This window comes from Corvus kubaryi, unplaced genomic scaffold (assembly GCF_017639235.1).
Source record: "Corvus kubaryi isolate FWS band 111438036 unplaced genomic scaffold, C.kubaryi_AGA036_p1.0 133, whole genome shotgun sequence".
NCBI classification, from domain to species: Eukaryota; Metazoa; Chordata; class Aves; order Passeriformes; family Corvidae; genus Corvus; species Corvus kubaryi.
This window is the reverse complement of record NW_024580667.1, coordinates 2,429,013-2,451,916: the sequence shown is the minus strand read 5'-3', so window position 1 is coordinate 2,451,916 and position 22,904 is coordinate 2,429,013. Positions and strand designations below refer to the sequence as shown.

Below are 22,904 nucleotides of genomic sequence, written 5' to 3'. Positions count from 1 at the left end.
CTGCTGAGGCAACAGTCTGCATGCTTTTGGCCAGCACCAGAGGTAACAGAGTGAATTGCTTTCAAAGTAGAATTTCAGCAGCATGACCTCACATCTGTCACAAGCTACAGGGATGGACACTGGCAGCTCCACTGACAAAAGCTATGTTGCTTCTACAAGGGAATTCACACTACAGCTCTGGGACTCCTCAACAGTACAGATAAATACTCTACATGGCTGTGGTAATTTAAACTCTTCATCTGATCTGGTTTATATGCCACAAATTTTCAGCAGTTCTTTTATTTTGTACTCAATCCCTTGAAAACTGGGAAAAAATTTCAAAGCTAGTGAAGGCACACAATTTACAGAAAGGGAAACTGCAGGATTAGGGGGTTATCAAACAGCTTTCACTTGATTATAAATCCAGTGACAACTAATTTGCACACTAATCTTGAAAGGAAATATAAGGGAACAATGCATTTATTATTCCTCCTCAGCGATTTAGGTGGCAACCCAAATTCAAAGTTCCCATTAGAGCAAGTTTCAAATCAGGACTGTGAGTGAAGGTAACAAAGACACCTATGAGCATCTGGTCCATATATGACCAAGTCCATCTATTGTCAATATATTTCTTGCCTGCTTTTCTCTTTACACAAGAACACAGAGAAAGCAGAGTAATTTCTGTAAGTAGCCATGCAGTCAAAATGGCCTTACCAGCATCAAGCTGCATGGAGTGAGCAGAATGGTGAGGGAGGTATTTAAACAATCTGACATCAGGGAAAGGCAGATACCCAGCAAACAGTGGCATCACTTCCATGTGGACTTTGTGAGTTGCTCGAGGTGCTACAGGCATAGAAATCACTCCAGAGCTTTTTCCACAGACTGCCCAGTTACTACTGTTGTCGACAACTGCAAGAATAAAGGGAGAACACTATAAAGATCTTCTGTGAAAAATGGAGAACCCTCAGGATAGTTTTAGAGCACTTTGAAAATCTGCATTTTAGCAGTATCTAAAAGCCCACCAGCTTTTATGTGTGAAGAGCTTGCAAGGTAAGAAAACAGCCCTACAAAGAAGGGACCATAGTTGGGCCTCATGCATGTATCCATCCAATCTGAAAAACATTTCTATTCCAGTGGAAGGTAGATTAATAAGGAGAAAATAAAATATTCCCTGTCTAGCAAAATGCAAACTGCTTTACTGAGCAGCTGTACCCACAATACTGGAATATATAGCAAGCCTGGCAGATGTCATTGTCAAGAAAAAATTAGGAGGAAATTTATCAAAATGCTTAAGAAAAATACTCTTACCTTCATACATGAGTTTTGTTGTGCAATATCCATCTGATTCTGTTAATGCTTCATCTCTGTCAACCTCGGAGAGCTCAACAAGCCGGGTGATGGACACCTCTAAGGAGCAGAGCGAGCCTGTTTTACAGTACTCTGCATCCAAGGGTGGGAAGATTTCAGTCTTCACATGGTATAATGTCTGTCAGGAAGAAAACAGTGCTGTTATCAGGAAAAAGGGGGAATTCTAGTTGTGTTTAAATTGAACTGGACAGTGGGTACAGTATCAACTTAACTTTACATGTAACAGACACCTCCTGTTAAATCTTCTTAATGTGAGAATCACTTGTAAATAACGTTCACTTCATTATCTTGCTCAGCTTAGGAAAATCATAGAACATGGAATCCTGGAATGCTGTGCAATAGAAAGGACCTTAAAGATCATCTGGTTCCAACCCACCTGCCATGGGCAGGAACACCTTCCACTAGATCAAATCAAATTTGATTCAATCTATTTTTGATACCAGCAGTGAGAATACCAATTTTTCCTTCACTTCTGTGCTTTAACACAGCCTTTCAATGCTCCTAAATTGACACTAATCTTACTATTTAAACAATTTTTATCAGTTTCTTAGCTCCTCTCTTTACACTACAGAACTAGTTTATCCCTCTTCCTGTCATAGTCCCTGGAATATCAGTGCCCACATTATCGAGCTGATTTTTAATTCCTCCACAATTAAACTTCTGTCAGAAAACCCCCACTGTTTAACATAGGTAGTTGTCTTTAAAAACCCCATGAAGATACTGATAGAGGTGCCAAAAATGGTTGTTACATGCCAGTAGGCAAACACCTGAAATATTGCTCAGAGCCAGTTTGCAATAAGCAGGAAGAAAACACTGAAAACAGACAAAAGGACTTAACAAAACAAAAGTCTTCTCATGATGCTGCTGTTTACCCAAGCATCACAAAGGGTAACACTGAATTTAGAGATGAGATTAAATAATGTTGATATAACTTCCTATTAAATGAATTCTACCTAGCCTATAAGCTTCCTAGTTGATCAAAGGAATTAAAAGTTTATCCATAAAGGGGAAGAAGAAACATTTCAGATAATGGCCTAGAAAACCCTAAATATTTCATCAGAGAAGCTCATCTCAAGCACTACAAAAAACAACTCAGATGCTTTCAATAGCAAAGATATTTTGGAAATTGCAATTTGCTTTGGAGAGCACAATCTTAAGCCAGCAGGAAAAAAGCAGCTCAGTAATCTGCAGACAATCTCCATGGCACCAACCCAAGAAGGTGAAAACAGTAAAAAAATGGAACAAGATTAAGCTCAAGTGTTATGGCCCCCACCACATTCCTATGGCAAGGATATGTTTCCACTGTATCATATCAGGCTGCAGTTCTGTCACTCACAAACTGACTTTCCAATGATTCTAAGTAGGTATCAACCTCATTATATAAACAGAATTCTAATGTATTTCTTGATTTTCCCTTTCCATTTATTAGGAAACCATATTCAGTTGAGATATGCTACCCTATACTTAGGAGTACTTACAAAAAAATTTTCCACTTGGAATTCGTAAGTGAACGGCTTCAGGGTAAGAGACTGTTCTTCAGAGGTAGCTGGACAAAAGCTGACTGAAAACAGGCACTGCAAGGAGAGAGGAAGCTCTTTTGTCCACTTCAATTCCCATACAAAGAATATTGATTGCTTACTGTACACGACCTGGAAGAGAATGTTTAGAGTGTTAGCTCCTTCCTTCCTCTCACAAAGAAGGGGAAATGCACACATGCATATGTTTGTCTGTTCTGACATTGGGACAGTTTATAGAAACAAACTCAATAAAGCATTAGGGAAACATGCAACCAAAATGACTAACAGTGAATCTTTTTCACAACGCACATCTTTTTAAAAAGGAAGGATCCATTTCACTGTCAGAATCAAATGTTTTAAAAGGAAACACTTCACATTCAAATGTGCCTGAAAATATTTTCATCTAAAGTCAAATTTAATAAAATTATAGTATGTTCTTATATACTTTTTCTAGCCACCAAGAATGAACAATTTAATATGTTCACGCAAGGCTGAAAGAAACTTCAGGGTTGCCCAGGGAACCTGCGTATGTCCCACATCCCTGGAAGTGTTCAAGGCCTGGTTGGATGGGGTTCTGAGCATCCTGGTCAAGTGGAAGATGTCCCTGCCCAGGGCAGGGGATTGGAACTGGATCATCTTCAAATCCACTTCCAACCCAAACCATTCAATGATTCTATGGTAAGAAACTGTTCTGCAACTGAACTGGCTTACAGCTATTCCAGTATTTAACTGAAAAACTGTCTCTACCTGATTTTTTTTTTCCTAAAACCCAATAACAAACTGCAACCGTAAGATGAAAAAATTCAATAAACCACCAAGTGAATTTTTACCTGTTGAGATGCAGGGTTGAGAGGTACCAGCTGCAAATCTGTACACTCAGCAGAATTTTTTAGGCTGTAGTCTGAAAGCTGGAAACAGAGTTCTGACAAATTCTGTACACAGACTTGCACATATTTCCTGGAAAATACGACACAGTTTGCTCAGTGAAAGCTGAAGAGTTACATTGGAAGAGTCCATGTCCATGAAACAAGGCTGTAAAACATCCTCTTTCATATTAAACAAAACCAAAGAACTACACAGAAACAGCCTAACTGGGTTTATCCCGTGGTCTTACGTCCAAACCCACAAATTTGTTTTATTGTCATGAAAGAACACGAGAGGAGATGCACATGCTTCCAGGGGGGGATACAGTAAAAGCCCAACTTAAATATTTAAAAAAAAAAAAGGCTGCTATAAATACGAGTTATGAAAGCCAAGCTCCATACTTTGCAAGAAGAAAGAAACAATAAATAAATAATGAGTACATTACCGTTTGCCAGCTGACAACAAGGAATGCTTGGCATTAAAGGGTATGCAGAATGTTAATGCAATAATTGTGGAGTAAATCGACCAAGGACAATCAATGGTCACCTAAAGAAAAAAGGGAACACAGTTCTTATTTGCAATGGTCTTTGGCACAATGATTCTGGTTTTCTTCTCCTTTCTAAGCAAGGCTTTTCTCATCAAGTGTTTATATCTAATGCATCCAGGAGGGGAAGAAATAAAAATAATCAGTATGTAAAAACTAATCTGAAAAAATACAGGGTTTTGTTAGCCTGTGAGTGGGATATGAAATCTCAAAGCAGTGTTTCCTCTAAGAACTGACATACCCAGTTCTGAAGACTATAAATAAAGGAAGGGGAATAGAAGAAAGAAAAGATAAAAGACACCAATGGCATCTTAGCACAAAAACTTGGTAAGGGTCAGTATCAAATAAACTGCTATAAGATCTATTAGTCAAATGTCTTTATAATAATTTAATATATTAAATACAAGCTCAAAATATTTTAAAAAATGAATTTAATGTATAATTGTTTTAATTTGAAGCAGCATACTTGACTTTATCTTTCCCATAAATCAGAAGCTGGAATTGAAAGACCACCATGCCACCTTTTACAGAGACACAGGTACCCTCCATGCTTTGCAAACTGTGTTAAAACACTGAAACTCAGATTACTAGCCAAGGGAACAGTGGACAATTTATTAACTGCAGTGTATATTTCTGGTTATATTTACAATTTCTTTACATTTGTAACATCTGCTATGGTTTTTGCACATATATCTTTTGAAGGAAAGTAAGTTCCAAACAAGCAAGTTCCCCCTCACCACCACTTGTATTTTGTGAAGTGCTTACCCCTGTGATCAAATACATTTCATAATGAAAACTACAAGCTACATCTTACTTTTTGATCAACAGTAGCCATGCAGTTGTCCTGTTTCTGCTTCTCTTTCTTTCTTCTGTGACTTTCTTTATTTGTAGTATTTTCCTTCTCCACTGCAGATTCCGTGGCTGATGGCAAATACATGACTTCTAGTTCAAATTCAATCACATGATATGCAGGAGCCACTGGCAAGCTGATGCTTGTGATCTTTTCTGAAGACTGAATCCTTAACGATGACTCTGAGATCTTTTCTACAGTTGTGTACAAAGGGAAAAAAAGAAATTCATAGAAAAATATGTGGTGCCATAACCACTTCCTAGCTACATTTGCAAAAACAGCAGTGTGAAACCTTGTTATAAAACTTCACAGTAACCTCTTCAAACTAGCTATAATCTGCACATGTTAAATATTTAACTTCTCAGGAGTAATGCTCTATCCTTCTGAAACTGCAGGAAGGTAACCACTACATTCCACATAATAATTCTCCTTCTAATCTTCAGGAAGGAACTAAGAGGGGAATTTAACAACAAACTTCAAACCAGCTAAAGAGCTACTTTAGCCCATCATATGACACTTATTTAAGTTTTTACAAAGTGAAAGCACCTTGTTAATTCTCATAATTTCACTTCAAGCAACCTTGGACACACACACATGCAGCAGCTTCACATGCCTTCTGAATTTCATCAACAAAACTAAAATTGTCCAGCTATGTTTGTAAAAATTCATACTACCATTTTGAGGGTGAAAATTTAAGACATTTCTTGGACTGAAGTACTCAGTTGCAAATCCCTATAATTGTTCTTAATAATGACTACTGACAAACAGTGTCAGTGTTCTTAATATTGCAAGTACAGGCTGCTTCAGAATGACTGAACTCGTCAGCCTTTCAAAGATGATTCATTTTTACTACCTGGCTTACCCCTGGTGTTGGAGTAGATCACTGCCTTGCTCTCAGGGTGGTACAGAATGGGCATGGCATCCGCATTGCTGAGCTGCAGAGTGTCCCCGCTCTTCATGGTGTAGTGACCAGTGGTCACTGTGAACTTCACCTTCTGGGGAATGCCAGCCAAAAGGCTTTCTGAAGGACAGAGCAGGAATTGTTAACAGATTCCAGTACACGGTTACAATGCACTAAGGCTTGTTAGCAAGCAGCTGGTCACACACTGGGGTAACTTAAAAGTGTGAGGTTTTGGTGTTATGTGACACATTAAACACAGCTCAGATACAACTTGTGGGGAAAACTTGAGGTTTCAACCTCAGAGCCCAAACCCAATGCATCTTGGATGGCTTAGATGAGCTGGCTCTGCAGCACAGAATTTAGTGAAATACAATACCCCAAAGAATTTACTAAGCTTTTGAAGTCCTCCAGGTTGCAGACAGCTCTGTATTTTCGCACCTGTGATGCCAGTCATACCCACATGCTGTTATTTACATGATCAGCCTAACAGGAATGCCAGTGTGCACACAGAATCATGGCTATCAGTTTCACAGGGGTCCCAAATTTCATTAATTCCCAATAGGCCTGTCCTTCCTTCGCCACACACTGCAACCCCTGTGACTGAAAAGACAGCACAGAATTCATATTAACTCCTCAGCTGCAACACTCAATAGCCTGAAAATAAACCACTATTAACTTCCATTTATACACTTTAATAAACACTTAAACACTACAACAAGTAGTGTTCAGCTGTCCCTGAAACCAATGCATGTATTCAGTATTCATTTTTAATAAGTTTATATTATTATCTCTAGTAGAGAATCCCATTTCTTACTTACTTCTTATAAATATCAAAGGGACTGTAGCATTAAGTTGGGAGGAATTTCTTCACAGAAAGGGAGAATAGGCATTGGAACAGGCTGCCCAGGGAGACAGTGGAGTCATTGTCCCTGGAAGTGTTTAAGGAAAGACTGGATGTGGCACTCAGTGCCATGGTCTGGGTGACAAGATGGTGTTTGGCCACAGGTTGGACTCGATCCCAGAGATCTTTTTCAACCTAATTGATCCTGTGATCACAAACCTAACCAGTAAGGAGTTCAGTGAATTACAAATGTAAATATTCCCTGTTAAGCAGTGAGGCAGCTCAAATCACATCTGGTATTTCAGTGACATTACATGTTCAAGTCAATGTTCAAAAGTGACACTGTGTGTCCAGAGCCAAGCACTGGAATCAGTTGTTCAAAACCAGCCATCACTGGCAGGACAATATGATGGAAAATTGGAAAAGCAAGGTTATATTTTAGACTCAAAATGCAGAGTAAGGCGAACTGAGTAATACTGAAGCCATGAAACACTTTCTCTAATGCCACAGGAGCACGAGAGGAATCATCAAAGCAGCTTCAGCACAGCCACTGTACCTACCAGTCATGGGCTCCACTTTGAGCTGGGGCTCCTGGGAGTACACATCGTACTGCACGATCGGGTAGATGTGAAGAAGGACAAACTGCAGCTTTCCCACTGAAGTGCACAGCTGCCTGAGTGTGTATGTCCCAGGTTCTTTGGCCTTGGAAGAAAACATTTGAATGGTTTTTTTTTTTTAAATACTTCTAGAACAAACCCTTTACTAAAGACCAGCATGTTTCCATCTCATTTCTATAAGGTACTTTGGATTTGCAAATTAAAACTGCAGATATGTTTTCTGAGTAAATGACAAGATTTGCACAAAGGAGCACCTTTTGCCCCACTGAGATAGAAGCTCTAGAGTGCTGTCTGATTCAAGAGAAAACATCATAATTAACAAGTACTAATAATCAGAACAATTCATGTAGTAACTATGCTGCATATTTGTTACTTTGGGATGTGTTTTGCCTTGTTTGTTGGTTAGTTCCCCCCAAAGTGCAACATACATGAAAAAACATTATTAAGTACCTAAACAATACCTGTGCTTATTTGGCTAATTCATAAAAACAATTATAAAATCTTACAGCATTTATGTAAGGCACAGCTTTCAGCTCCAGCTACTGATTTCACACATTCCCCACCACACACCCTGAGCCAATGTGTACAAGAAAATAAAACATACATTTTTCATTTTCAACTCTTCCCATACCTTGAGTAATGGGATTCTGGATGTTTCTCAATAAGATTAAAAACAAAAGGAAATCTGTAACACCTGCTAGTATATTTATTCTTTGCTCTTAGGGACTGCTAGGGAATGGGAAGTGTTTTCTTTATGTGTCACTTTACCAAGTATAATACATAAATACCAATGCTGGGTGTAATTAAATAAGTCTACAAGTTATGGAGAAAAGCTGTACCAATCTACATTCAAACCTCATGCAGGTATTTACATAGCAAATCCAGACTGAAATTCAGTATTATGCATTTTGACATTAAAGTCACTACATTTTAGCCCTAAAAAACCAGAAAAGCATGAGTAAAGTAATTCATAATATATACATACTGGTCTAAAGAATTTAGACAATGCTTTCTGATCTCTTTTAAGGCTTGGAAAAAAATACTGGAAGATTGCTGTCAGCATAAATAATGCTAATCTTAAATGTAAGGGCTACAGAGAGGATCAAACTCCCTCTGGATCACAGAAGCACAGTCATTCCTCTTCTTGCAGAAGTGGTGCAATTAAGCATTACTTTAAGAAAATTCAGAAAACAAGTTGTCAGCAGTTTCTATGCTCTGGCCAGCTGTGTAACCCAGTAGAAGTGACACAGTGTATGACTACAATGATAATGGATTTTTAGTAAATATTTTGTAAATACTGCAGCTCAAATCTAGAGACACTTTCATTGTTTTATCTAATAATACACGGTTAAAATTACAACATGCTCAGATTTTCCCTTTAAGGACAGGTAAATCATGCCTTAAACAACTATATTGTGGGATTCACACTGAGTAGTCTTCCCAAGCAAAATTCTTTTCTGGAAGGAAAGGTTGGGAAAATAGGAAAATCATAAATGCAAGGCTGTCCATCCTCCACTGGCCATCAGATGCACAGCAGAACCAGGCAAATTCAAAGCAGAGCTGTATCTGGCTTTTCATTCAGATCTCTTCTGGTGTTTCCAATTGCTTCCTGATCCCACTAAGTCCAAATGCCTGCTCAGTGCAGTCCCTAACAGCTTTCCTCTAGTAATGCTCCTTTATCTGAAATCCAGTTTTACATACATCTTAATTAATTTTACAGAAAACAGCATTTCCAGCCACCAAGGCCTCTGACATGTCAAAATCCCATTAACTTGTCCCAATACTTTGAAAGGATGAGAAACCTCAGAAATTAGGTTAGTAAGTAGTTCAAATGACATTATTGCCATTCCACAGATGATAACTAATAACTAATTAGTTAGTTAACTTAGACGATAAGATGACTAATGGGGACAATTTTAATTCTAACATCTTCTAAATTCAAATACTTGTAGCTGATCTCAACTTCTTACAGGAAGGTTTACTACATCCACCAAGTGAAAAATTATTCTACCACCCTCTGCAGAGAAGAACAGGCTGTCAACCAAATTTAACCACACAATCACTTACTAAAGGGCTAGAAAAAGAATCCACACCAAAGCTTTTAGACATTATTCTGAATGAGCTCAACAGTGTATGCAGACTTCATGAGCAGTACATTATATTACATATAAATTTATCCGTGTAATTTTTGGCAGCAATAGTCAAGATATTTAAAATAAGTTTAGGAAGGCTGACTCAAATGATTTCAAGTAGAAGAATCATCTGTAGGTTTTAGCATAAATACAACAGCAACCTTGCAAGGGAAATGATGGTGCAGAACAACAAAAAGCTGTTAAGGGGAATGGATAATCCAAGTATAACAGGAAGCAATACAGGCACCACTCACCAGCACAACGCTCTTCCTCAGCCACTATTTTTAATTTTTCCTTCACGAGTGCTACAATCACCCAGCTATGAAAACATACCTGAATATTGAAGGTTATTTTATTGTCCCCTGGTTCCAGTGTCAAGTTGTTGCACTTCAACACATGAGCCCCATCTTCCAAAGTGAGCCCAGAGGGCACGTCCAGGGAAGTGCTGCTCTCCTGCCTCCGCAGCAGCATGTGCGTGTTTTTGCAGATGATTCCTGCTGTGTTCAAGGAGTTGTCTGAGGGGCTCCGCTCGTACATCTCACACAGCTCCAGGGCTGGCAGGTTGTTTCTTGACAAAGGCAGGCCTGCAATTTCATTTGGGAAGCTGATGACACCGTTGGAAGTTTTGTGCTTGGTGAGCCACTCGGCTGTTTTCCTGTAGCTGTTCTTCTCAATGCTGAAGTGAACATGGATGGCAACCTGGTCCACCCGGACAGGGATGGGCATTTGGCTCAGCAAAGTCAACTCAATGCACAACTTTCCACCCACGTGGACAACAGCATTTGGAGGGTCAAAATGCAGAGTTTTCAGCTGGGCAAAGGAGTGCATAGGCAAAATAACCTTTTGACCTGGAAAGATAAAAACAGGGATTTTATTATTCTCCAGTTTTATTATTCTCCAGTGCTGCTGGAGATGAGCAAATCTTTTCTCTTAAAAATTGAAACCCTGGAATTAAATGGATCAACAACTTTTCACAATGAATCATTTCACAACAAATCAATGCTTTCCAATTTTTTATCTTGCATGAGACTTAAAGATGCTGAGATTTGTTTTCCAACAGTTACTTCGACTGCAATTTCTACATACAGGCTATTAAAACCAACTGAATTAAGAGAGATTGTCCAAGCAGAAGTTGAACATTTCACTAGTACAGAACACAGCAGCATTAAGTGACAAACTTCCCAGAGCTTGTACAAGTTTCAGAAACTAATAATCAGGCTGGCACCTTGAGCCAGCAGCTTTACTATGAAAGGGGTTTTCATTCTCTTTTCTACATTCCAAAAATAACCCTGAGACAATACCAAAAATTAATTAAGAATCAAGTCTGAAGTAACATATTACTTATGGTACATCTATTCATTAAGAAAAAATGTCTGCATAAAAATAAGCAGTCTTCAGATCTACAGGAAGTACTCCCTAAGAATTTGAATTATGATTAATATCTGTCAAGAAGGTAGTACAGAAGCAGCATGAAGAATAAAGACAGGAAATAGGATGGACAAAATAATAAGCTGCAAGTGGCTGGGAACAAATCTAACATCAAAATCCAGGAAGTACCATCACAGAGCTGCCACTTGCATGCCAGCAATGAGAGACAAAGATAGGTTAGGAATTGAAAAAACCCAACACACAATAAATTATGGGCTGTTAAAGCAGAGAAATATAGCTGAATGAAAACAAAGACTTTGCAGTATTCAGGATGAACATGTTAATTACCCTTTCATCTTTGACTATTCTTAACTACTGTAGATTTATAATTGGAGATCACAAGTTTAGAAAGAATAATAAAATAATAGAAATACAAATAACAAAAAATAGAAATAATAACAAAATAATGAACCCAAAAAAAAAAGGCCTCCCTGTCTACCTTTAGGGAACAACCAGATGCTTAAATTTTAAGACCCAGACTTACCTTGGTTCTCTGCTTGCTGATTGGCAAAATCTAGTATTTCTTGGCAAAATCTTTTGCGTTCCTCTTCTGTTAGGTGATTATCACCAGCTAAAAGGCTGCTTGTTTGGAGATAACTAATGAAGTTAAGGAATCACGAGGTAGAAACCCAAAAACAAGACATTCAAGTACTGCTTTTCTGATCTTTAGAGACAAGACCTGCTGTTATCATCACACTTTTCCACTAGACAAGAAACAATTGAAGATTTACCATTTTCTGAGAGTACTGCAGAATCCCAGTACTTCTTTTGCATACGTACTAAAAATATGATCCATTATTAACCAGTGCAATCTTGCCTCATCTAAAAAGATTCACGAGCATAGAAAAGTCATTATTTGACAATAATAAATGCAGTGCGCAAGTTCAAGACACAATGTCTTGCATTACACTGCCCAACATTTAGCACTAAATAATCTTGAGTATTCTATTTTATTCCAATGTACCTAACTGAGAATCTGCCAGCTGTTACAGCATCACTTCCATAACCAAGTCATAAGACATTCTTTACAATTTTAAGTGCTGGGGATATAAATGATCACTTGAATATTTAGCTAAGAATGCAACAGAACTGGCTCAGATTCTTTATGAGCATTTGCACTGAAGCAGAAAAATTTAAGCATGTTTAAAAGTGATGTGAGAATTTGCAAAGGAGGCTGACACGTATAATGTGTGCCTTGTTCTAAAAGCACACAAACCAACAAAAAATCAGCACAACAGAACAACCCCCAAAATACACTCTACGGTATCAAATAACTCAGCTGTCTCAGCTCAGACTCAGAGCAGTCTCTGCTGTTAAATAAAAGTTAGAGATATGTCAGAAAAATAATCCCAAGCCTCATTTTCTCCAGTTTTGATTGTTCTGGATCTGCATTTTAGAGGATACTTTTCTATCTGCCCAAGCTGTTTCTGACATTCAGCCAGCTGCTTCCTCGTGTGTGTGACCAGCAGTGCCCAGCCCTCAGCAAGGTAGGTTTTCAGTGCTCCTTGAAGATACACCTCTGCCTTCTGGGGACCTTTCTTCCTCCTTGGAAAATAAAGAAATGAGCACAGAGCAATGTAAGAAACTTTTCAGCCGTGAAAACTGTCTACATCTTTTCTCAAAGTGGTGATGGGGGAGGAAGACCAAGTAAATGCAGGACAAACTGCAGTGAACCACTATGATCTTTAATTTTCTGGTAACAGATAAACATATGGGCCTTCCATTACTGCAATTCCCTTAAGCAAGTAGAACTGCAATTAATGTCAATATTCCAAGTCAATGAAAGGCTTTATATCCAGATGTATACCAAGTTAGAGGAAATGAGGTGAAAATACCTCCCACAAATGAAACAAAAGCCATCTAAAGCTTCCGACAGTTAACTAAAAATTTGCTTACTCAAAAATTCTAAAGCAGAAAAAAACTTCAATGAAAATTTTATCACCACACAGAAGTTCCATGGCAGTATTTAAACTTAACATTATTCCCTCAGCTGAAAATTTAAGTTCATTTAGGAGAATCTGTTGCAACTTGGAGATCAGACTGCTTAAGCAAACATTGGTGGGAAGCATGCCCTAACATATTTTCCAAAAAAACCCCCAAAGTTTTTTTAAGAAAAACAAAAAACATTATTAAGTACCTAAACAATACCTGTGCTTATTTGGCTAATTCATAAAAACAATTATAAAATCCTACAGCATTTATATAAAAACAAAATGCAAGAGGTTTCCTCAGTGGATTTTAACAAGAGAGATAAACACAAAAAACCGTATTTGGAAATCAGGAATAAAATCACTGTTTCACAGGAGGGGAAACAACCACTTTGCAATGATACCCTCAAATATGAAACAGATTACTCTCCAAAGACATGTTTTTTCTGGCTTTTTTTTAGATAGATGCAGTCCATATATGTAGTTAAGATAACTCTGCATTTACTATAGCCTGCTCCCTAAGGAGGCTTCTGACTTGTTTTGAAGTTTATATTTATCTTTCCCACCCTTTTTTCCCGAGAATAAGAAAGGATCAAGCTAAAGAACATAGGATAGTTAAAGGTAAGAGTACAAAATCACAAGATGAGAATTAAAATTTGTTAAAGATTGCTAGTTTTTTGTTTGTTTTTCTTTTCTCCTGAAATACAACCTGAAATAGGGTTTGTTTACATTTTAAAAAATACTTTTTAGAATTCCTTTTTAAGTACAGCATATCTTCCTCAGGGATAATATTCAAACTTTTCAAAGGCAGTGCATTTAAGACATTTTAAAGAGTCATTTACATATAAAACTCTGCCAAGTCCTTTCCCACAAGCTTAGCTGAGCGAATTCTTCCAATATTTGTGTACATTTCAATGGTGGCATGGGACAGATCCTGTTTAAAAGAAAAGAAACCATTACAAGCTTTATGCATTTTTAGCAGCTATATGATATTTCACACAAACTCATAGCCAGTGACTCTGTTACTGCAACAAAATGCCCAGAATGAGTCCCATTTGCCCTGAGCACACAACACACAGCAGTTTGTAACAGGTCACCTTCACTCCTCCTGCACTTGGTCATTACCCCATATCTGTAAATGCTAATTTATAATCAGAATAATTATTTTCACAAGAGTGCCTTAAAGGAATTTTGCTTGCATTCCCAAATTGAAGTGTGTCCCTCATCTTTAGGAGTAATTTCCTATGCAGCCACAGTGTCCAAGTGTCACCTTCTTCCCCCTGCTCACCTTCCTCCCCTTGCCCTAAGCTTTAATAACAGCAGCAAACCTTTCTCACAAAATTAGCAGTTACAACACACATTGACTGTATTCAACCACCCAACTTCTTTCCAAAGTCCAAAATAACCTCTGGCCAGATAAATAAAAATATAAAAAATACATCACATCATGACAGCACAAAGGGGAATGGCTTCAAACTGAGATTTTTTTTTTTAAATGCAAATAAATTATCTTAGCTGTGTCTGGAATTTTTAACTAATTCTATGTTCTTCTCCACTGAATACAGGACAAGATTGGATTAAATATGGGTATGCATAAAATGTACATATTTACGTGACAACTACAGAGAAAACAATTTTTTATAGCGCATCTGCCATCTGAATTTCCATTGCATAGAAGTGCAGTCATAAATACAAAGAGAAATGGCAATTCCTCTGGCAAACACTACAGATCCCACTTAGTTCCTTATATTTAAGAAGTTACTGCTGGGCTTAGCAGAGACTTCAGGTGTATACTGGAACTGAATTTGTAAGAGCAACTAGCAACTCTGAAGATTTTAATTTTGATCCAGCTACACAACTAGTCCTAAATAAATGAAGAACAAAAGTGAAACCCAGTATCTTCAGACAAAATGTTTTGAGATTTTTTTCTTTTGATAAAACTTTGCAAAATTAACTATCAAATAGTTTTCTTGTTAAAAAAAAAAAAAAAAAAATTTCCTTCCAGTTTTCCCCAGAAAACCTTATTGGCAGTACTGCAAATCTGAGAAATTTTAACAGAAAATTATTTAAGGAAAAAAAACCAAAACAAAACAACCCAACAAAATCTGTCAGACCAAGCACCCCCAAAAATCAAACACATTCTTGTGACAGTCAAGGTTTTTTTGCTTCATTTAACAATCTTCTATTTGAAAAACAGAACCAGCAAAACAAAAAAAACCTGAAATCATTACAGTGGCTCCTCAGCAGGGGAGCTGTCAGGAAATAAAGACGCACAACATTAGAATACACATTGTGCCTCAATCTATGCCAGGTACAACCCTATTATCCACAGATGTCCCACAGTTTATATAAAAAAATATATCAAGAGTAGAACTTTAATCATGTAATACTCGTTGCAAAATGCAAGCCCAAACCATTTAAAAGGAAGCTGAATTCACACATCAATATTCTTCTGGGAAAAATTCAGTTAATTCTGAATTTGGGATAGCAGAACATGATAGGCATGACATTGGCTTTTTTAATATCTCAGTATATATATACCTACAGATAATAAGTTCCAGCTCATAACTGTAAATATTAAAGTTAATGCAAATATTTGAAACTTGGGGCCTCTACAGGGTTCTAGCTGTGAAACAAATCAGCCTTGCTGTGTTCAGTATGCAAGAAATAACCTTTGATACCAAAATATGGAAATACAGATTTATGTTCTCAATTCATCTTCTCAGGCTTGAAAACTCTGGTCCTATTCAATGCACAATGGAAACATGCAAAACCACTATAAATAAGCAAAACTCATACTTACTAAGTAGTGTTTTTCAAAAGCTTCTACAGATGATAAGGCCTCTTTGAGTTTCTTGTAAGGGCTCTGTGATGCACTGGCTTTAGAAAAAAGCAGAACAAGAGGTGTCACTTATAAATGCATTCTTAGAAGAGTCTGTATGCACCTCATACCACCCCATCCCTGCTTCTTCTCCAGTAGCAAGTGGGGAGAAAACTAAAAACTAGTATCACTTTGTAGCTCCAGGTGCAGGTTATCTATTTGCACCTGAACAAGCACGCTCTATTTGTTTTTCAAATAATTTTATTTTAAATACTTGTCTGAAAGCATTAAGAACTTAATTTAAATCCAGTGCTGTTCAAGACCATTTACCTAAATGCTGATAAGTGGAGCATCAGTGGAAAACTTACACTTGCAACAGTAAGGAGATGCATTGGTAATTTAAAATGCTAAACACGTATTAAAGAAACCTCTAAGAGATAAAGTTCTATCAGCATGTGTATATATAAATCTACAGGAATACTTGAAAATTCTTATTACTGATGCATTTATATGCTCTGTATTTAAGACAATGTCAGCTATCCTACATTCCTGGTAGTACCTGTTTCAGGGCGTTCTGCTCCCAGCCCTGCCAACAGATCCACAGTCCTGTTAAGGTCTTCTGAATTGGGTCCCTTCTCTGATACAAGTCCACACAGGTAACCCAGAGATTTTAACTAGAAGAGAAACAAGATGCTTGCTTACAATAGGCTATAAAATCAATATAAAACCCCTCTTATTCTATTACATGGTTCCATTTTCATTGCTTTCATATTATGCTGCTTACAGGACCTCAAAATTAACTGTTATTCTCAGAGTATAAATTAATTTAATAAAGAATTAAATTGCATATAAGTTATTGACTCAAATATTGGAACATGTGCCTGTACACACAGATCCCTCCATACACAACACCTAATCTGAGTAAATCCTTCTGGTTTTCAATACAAACACAAACAAAGCTCAAGATGTTCAGCAGCTATGACCAAGGATTATTTCTAATAGCTGTGTCTATATTTTTGAAAAATGTATAATCAAGAAAAGCAGGCAGTCTCCAGTAGAGTGATTAGGCAGCTTGCAAATTCACCTGAAGTATTGTATTCAGGTGAAAACCTTCCTGAAAAAGAGATCAGCACATCTAACAGTGTTAATAGAGTTAACTACCATAAAACCCCTTCTAGACAGCAGCTGGTGGCTCAACACCCAGAATTAAAGAAGCTCTTGTCTACTGGCCGTTTGGTTAATTTACTTAGAAAACTCAATCAGCCATAAAGGTTAAGCCCACAAAAGAATAAAGGTCTCAGCCTGTCACATTACTCCACACCATAAAAAATGGGGATGGACATTAACTTTTTTTTTGTAATTTATTTTTAACTCCACTTAATTTTGTCACTAGTTGCTAAATTTCTTCATTCAGTCAGTTCCACCTTACTGCTACTCATTATCCTAAAATTCTTCCCTTTACCCTTTGTGTTAGAAAAATGATGGATGGGAGAAACATTTCCAACTCAGGCTGGAAATTATCTTCCATAAAAACATCTAAGGAGCATGGGAAGAATCTGATGCACCAATTGCCATTTTAAACAATTCTTTACCTCCTTTATTCTGATCTCCACCCCCCTCCTTTTTTTTAGAAATAATTATTCAAGGTGAAATTGTATTTCTCTGCTTTTGTAATAAAACAAGGGTCAGTTAGAGGATTCTTAAGTCTACTGAAATATGACCAAACTATGATTAAAATAAATAGCAAATATACTACAGGCTATGCCCACAAGAGGATGAATGTATGCTGGTCTTCAAAAACATCCACAAAGACCTCAGCAGGTTATTCCAGTAGTTCCTGGAGTTTACCTTCTTTCTAAAATGTTCTTCAACAGTGGAAAGCAGCAGCAACCTCAAACATTATCTCTTTTACAGAAACAAGTGGAACTCGACAAGTTAGGGAAGCAGTTTAACCAAACTGAAAAGGTCACTTTAGAACATTTATGGTAAAGGCTGGTGACTGAAAATACAGAAATTACTTGCCTCTTTCACAAGCCACCAAGGGTAACACCTTCAATGAAGGTAGGGGTCTATTACTGCTGTAATAACATACTGGAGAAATAGTGAACTGTGTAAACGCACCGCTGTAATCTCTATTTTTATGGTAAATGCATCCAAATCCGGGCATTTTTTCTGCTGTATCTGAAATTCACATGCTCTTCCTCTCAGTCAACATGGACTGAGCTCATTCTGGAGTTTAAGCAAACCAGTGATTAATTATCAAATTAGTGGTGAGGAAGGGGGGGGCTAGAAAAAGAGGAGGACAAACCCTTGTTATTCCCGGGCCTCAAATGACAGAGGAAAAAGTGGCTATAAACATGGATGTCTCACCTAGACTAGACTCAAGACAATGTACAGAACCCAGTATTAAATTCCACAACAAAAAGGACAAAATCTGTTCCAGGGAAACAAATTTTCTACTTCAACACTGTAATACCACCACCCCAACACATCATTCACTCACCTTCTCAGTGGCATAGCTCCACAGGCCAACTGTGTGGGAAACATTTGCATCTATTTGAGCCCTATCACAGCAGCCTTCTATTCTCTGTAAGACTTCCAAGCAACTCAAAAACACCCAGCAATCCAAAGCTCCAAGAGGAACTGAGACCTGGAGGTGAACAGATAAAATTAACTGGGAAATAAAGCATAGTCAGATGAGAAAATACTTCAGCAAAAGTACTTTTCTTGATACAACACAGCAGAACCTCTTGGAAGAGCTTACTCTATGAGTACACAAAGCACAGCCCGACTCTTGCTGCCTCCTGAATAATTTATATATATTAGTTCATGAAACATATTAACTAGATTTGATACATTCATCAAGATGCAAGAGAAGGAAAGGAAGACTAATAGGTCTTGGAAAAATTCCAAGTCTGAAAACTCAGCTTAAGGAAAACAGAGTTAGGAAAAATTTCTGTAAGTAGACTACTACTTTCCAAAGGAGACATCGGTTCTAACTGAGACTGAAATTAAAAATACAGTAAGTGTTAAAAACCTGGATAAAACAGATTAGTCTCTAAGATTCCTTCACAAAAATAAGCTTATTCATCAAAGGATAAGACATCTGTCATGGACAACTAATTAAAAAATGGAGATGAAAAACAAATAAACAAAGAAACACATAGAAAAAGAGAAAGATAAAGACAAGAGAGTCTGATACGAGAATATTTTCAAGAATTAAGATAAAGATGAACGTAACTAAAGATATGGAATATAGACACAATAATGGCATCTCAAAATCCTGTTAATTACCAATGAAAAAAATATTCTTTTTAGAAAGACTATCAAAGTTCTAAACCCCATAATAAACTAGGTGACTAATGGGATATGAAAGTTCAAAGTATGAGCACAATGCACTTGAAGAAATAATAAAGATCTGAATTCTGAAAGAATTTTCAGGAATACAAAGACCCTAAGAACAGAGTAGTTGGGATTTCTGCTGTGTGTTCAGTGGTGTCAAGCCACGTTAAGAGGTTTGCCTGCATTAGGAAAAGGATCACAACAGGGATAAGTACATGCTGTGCACAATGAAGTGTCACTGTCTCTCAGAACACTGCATTCAGTTTGGATCACCACAGCAAGACAGGAACAGCAGAAATAAGAGACAGTGCAGAGGAAAGCTCCAAACATTGGGGGCACAGGGCAGACCTGGAGTGCAGCAAAAGGGGAACTGTAGGAAGTACCTCCAGAGATCTAGAAGTCTGCATTTTGGAAATCAAAAAAAAAAAAAAAGGCAACACACCACAAAATGCACACACAAGTCATACTATCTGTGGGAATTACACATTAGTTTTAGAACACATGAAGGTGTCAGCAAAGCATCTGAAGCAGATCTGCAGTTTTTAAATGCAGATGGAACTTAGTACCACGATGTCAGACAGGCAAAAGGTAGCAGCTGCTGTTATAATGGCACAGATAAAACCAGCAGAGCACCCATGGGGTCAGGACATGAGCAAGTCACAAAATTATATTCAGAAATAATCTCTTCTTTTTGTTACAGAGGATTAGCCTGCATAACAGCATAATAACCACTCTCCCTTATTTCCTTTGATACAACACTGCTATAAATTATGGGAACTACAGTTCAACAGATTGGTAATAAATCCATGAAAGAAACAGACAAATGACTACCAATTTAGAAAAGTTAACTTTTCAGGTGAAGACTAAAATACTTTAACTAAACAGATTTGGTTCTCAGATGTGATGGCTCCAAATTTCTTGCCAAAGACATCCTCATGATGACACAATCAACTGCAGCCCAATTGTTATTACAGCATCATTTTGGTAACTCCCAGCCACTGCTTACTGAACGCTGGTCACCGACAGCTAAACTTGAAACATCTTGTTAGATCATCACTGGATAAAATCATTCACATAATGGAATAGATGACACTGACTCACTTCCAGTAGCTTGAGTTCTTGCACACAGTTGTGAAGAAGCTCCAGTGCTCTCTGGGAAACCTCCCATGGCCTCTGCAGGAAGATTAACAAGGTGCACTGACGAGAGAACAGGTAACTGCGCAGGTCCAGCAGTGTTGCCTCTTGGTTCTGAATGAGCTCTCTCTTCTCCATGTCTATTGGTTTCCGCAGAATTAAACCATTCCAGCTCCTCACTGGCTGGCAAAAAAACGTCAGCCAGTTTGCACCATCTAAGTAAACGAAGTTAATATCCAAGAATCAACCACTGCTTTCTAGGAAAGCATCTTCATCCTCCCTCCAGAGGCTGTGAGCTGCCTTAGTCCTTCCCAAGTTTATCACATGGATAAATGACTTCATGTCTTAACTTCAAAAAGCAAAACAAAACACCACCAGAACTTCCACAGTGAGGTAAGATAACTGAATTCCACAACACTGTATTACCATGGGCATTTTGTCTTAATTGTATGTGCAATTGTTTGGCAATCAGTTTGTTCTTTATTTCTTAGCTATTAAGCCTACCTGAAGTTCAAAAAAAACCAAACTTTATCTGCTTAAGTATTTCTTACTCAGCCATCACGAATGGATGTGCCCCCACTTCAGGTATTGCATTGGGTTCAGTCAGCACAAATCTATTCACTGCAATTACTCCTGCACTACATTTTCACCAGATTCATAAAACCTACCTGATTGAAGCTGTTATATAACATCATGTGCTTTAGCTCATTCAAACAGTTTAAAGCTATTTGATACTTCTAGCACAGTAGTTTTTCTCAAAAATGAAGTTAAATCTTCTGTAGTGCAGATTAAGCACCTACTTCTATTAAGTTTTGCAGTGATTACCAAACATCTCGTGTAATTTGAGGCAACACTGAATGCACTTTTCCAGGAAGCTCTTTAGTGAAAAACCTAGCAGTGAGCTGTAAAAACAGCAGCTGCATCTCAGTCAGATCAACACTTGTGTAATTTCGTAGTTCAGGGCTCTGGTTGTAACAATCATCCCATTAGAGCAAAACACAGGTTTTCATTAAAAATTGCTTCTAAGACTCAGAGAGCAGAAACAACACTTGAGGTTGCACACAGCATAAAACGAGCACAAACTGCATAGTGCAGCCTCACTGTGACTGCCCAAAGCACAGGGCTGCTCAGCACAGTGAAGGAGTTCATACACTCAACATTAATTTCACATTTTCAGACACTTACCACCAGCCCCGAAGTTGACAACGTACTGAGAGAACAAGGCATCCAGTTCATCATACTGCACCAGTGCATCCTCAAACTGCTGCAGCATCTCAAAGACAAAGGCCAGCTCTTCCTTTTGGCACACAAGCAATACAGGGAGTATGTTACTGACATTATTCACACTGGTATTATAACGTGTCCCCATCCATCCACAGAGCTCCAGGAACTACTTTTTCTAATGTTCATTTCACACATATGGAAAAACCTGCCATTGGAGCAGATTTCTTCCTAACTCAGGGAGGTTCACGAAAGGAGATTAAGTCATATAGCTCTGCCAGTAAATTCTGATGTGTATCCAGATCCTGATTCACTACAAGATATTGCTCATAGATCTATTAAAAGTTTTAATTCAAATAAATAAATAAATAAATGCTGAAGACTCATCTCCCATAATAGTACTAATGTTTTCCCCTCAGTTTACACCATGAAGGCATCAATTGCAGTGTATCATAAAAGGGGTTTTTGTACACAAAGCCAAACTGGTAAGTAGAAATAGTCTCAAAATTAGACCTATCCTATGCAAAAGGTAGCACATGCAGTCAAAGGAGACATGAGGATGTGGTGGAGTGGAGATCAGCACTGTACAGGGACCAGAAAATTCCAAAGGAATGAAGACCTTTAATTTTATCCAACAAGGATACAAGGTTCTCGCTTTTCTCTAAACCAGCTAAAACAAAATGATAACTATTTAAAAAATAGAATTCAAGGCACTCTCTATATGAATTACTTCAAAACAGACATTTTTCTAAACATCATCTCCATAAATACTCATAATAATCTGAAAAAGGAAACAGCAGCATTCACATTAAGTACCAATTTTGAGTTTGAGTGTGTTTGAACAGGCACAGTAATGGGACATTACCCCAAATTCAAGATCAACTACTAAAACTTTTTAGATGCAATTCATTTGCTTCAATTGAGGTTCATAAAACTTAGACAAGCCTGAAGAGATTCTGCTTTTTTAACAGCAGCAAACTGTATTATTGCATTAACTGAATTACTAGGTAACCCAAACCTGCTGCAAACAGGATCCAAAAATGCTGCTTTTAAACCAGTCTACATAATTCCTGCCCCAGCCCTCAAAGAATGATCAGAACATTAAAAGTATCAGAAACTCAACCACAACAAAAAAAAAAGCACCATTTTTAAAACAAGGACTCAAGTATTTTCTTCAGTATCAAGAGACTCTTACCTGGACCATGAAATACTCGCAGAAGCTCCACCCTGGCTCTGTCCTTTTCTCTCTCAGAGTTCTCATGTCATCTTCAAACTTGCCTAAGTTTTTGGTAAAGGACATGAGAAGCAATGTCCTGAGTTTAGTCAGGAAGGCATTCCAAGATTCCTGAGAACGGGAAGAGTCTTTCAAAGGGTCAGAAAGTACCACACATCTGTAAAGAGATTGATAAAATCATAT

General features: G+C 37.7%; 1 protein-coding gene across 2 annotated transcripts in view; it reads right to left on the bottom strand.

The window, feature by feature from the left end:
- Nucleotides 1-22,904, bottom strand: part of TRAPPC10 (trafficking protein particle complex subunit 10) — a 38,011-nt gene that overhangs the window by 2,176 nt on the left and 12,931 nt on the right. The window contains exons 5-22 of one of the 2 annotated variants that reach the window (XM_042034049.1): nucleotides 22,683-22,878; nucleotides 21,452-21,563; nucleotides 20,234-20,481; nucleotides 18,294-18,440; nucleotides 16,350-16,464; nucleotides 15,773-15,849; nucleotides 13,812-13,903; nucleotides 12,446-12,586; nucleotides 11,526-11,638; nucleotides 9,947-10,461; nucleotides 7,425-7,566; nucleotides 5,976-6,143; nucleotides 5,087-5,316; nucleotides 4,174-4,274; nucleotides 3,695-3,821; nucleotides 2,826-2,996; nucleotides 1,288-1,465; nucleotides 694-888 (exon numbers count right to left, since the gene is read on the bottom strand). In XM_042034049.1, the coding sequence (XP_041889983.1) occupies nucleotides 694-888; nucleotides 1,288-1,465; nucleotides 2,826-2,996; nucleotides 3,695-3,821; nucleotides 4,174-4,274; nucleotides 5,087-5,316; nucleotides 5,976-6,143; nucleotides 7,425-7,566; nucleotides 9,947-10,461; nucleotides 11,526-11,638; nucleotides 12,446-12,586; nucleotides 13,812-13,903; nucleotides 15,773-15,849; nucleotides 16,350-16,464; nucleotides 18,294-18,440; nucleotides 20,234-20,481; nucleotides 21,452-21,563; nucleotides 22,683-22,878 (3,068 nt within the window). The remainder of the gene's footprint in view (nucleotides 1-693; nucleotides 889-1,287; nucleotides 1,466-2,825; nucleotides 2,997-3,694; nucleotides 3,822-4,173; nucleotides 4,275-5,086; nucleotides 5,317-5,975; nucleotides 6,144-7,424; nucleotides 7,567-9,946; nucleotides 10,462-11,525; nucleotides 11,639-12,445; nucleotides 12,587-13,811; nucleotides 13,904-15,772; nucleotides 15,850-16,349; nucleotides 16,465-18,293; nucleotides 18,441-20,233; nucleotides 20,482-21,451; nucleotides 21,564-22,682; nucleotides 22,879-22,904) is intronic. The other variant, XM_042034057.1, reaches the window with a different exon arrangement.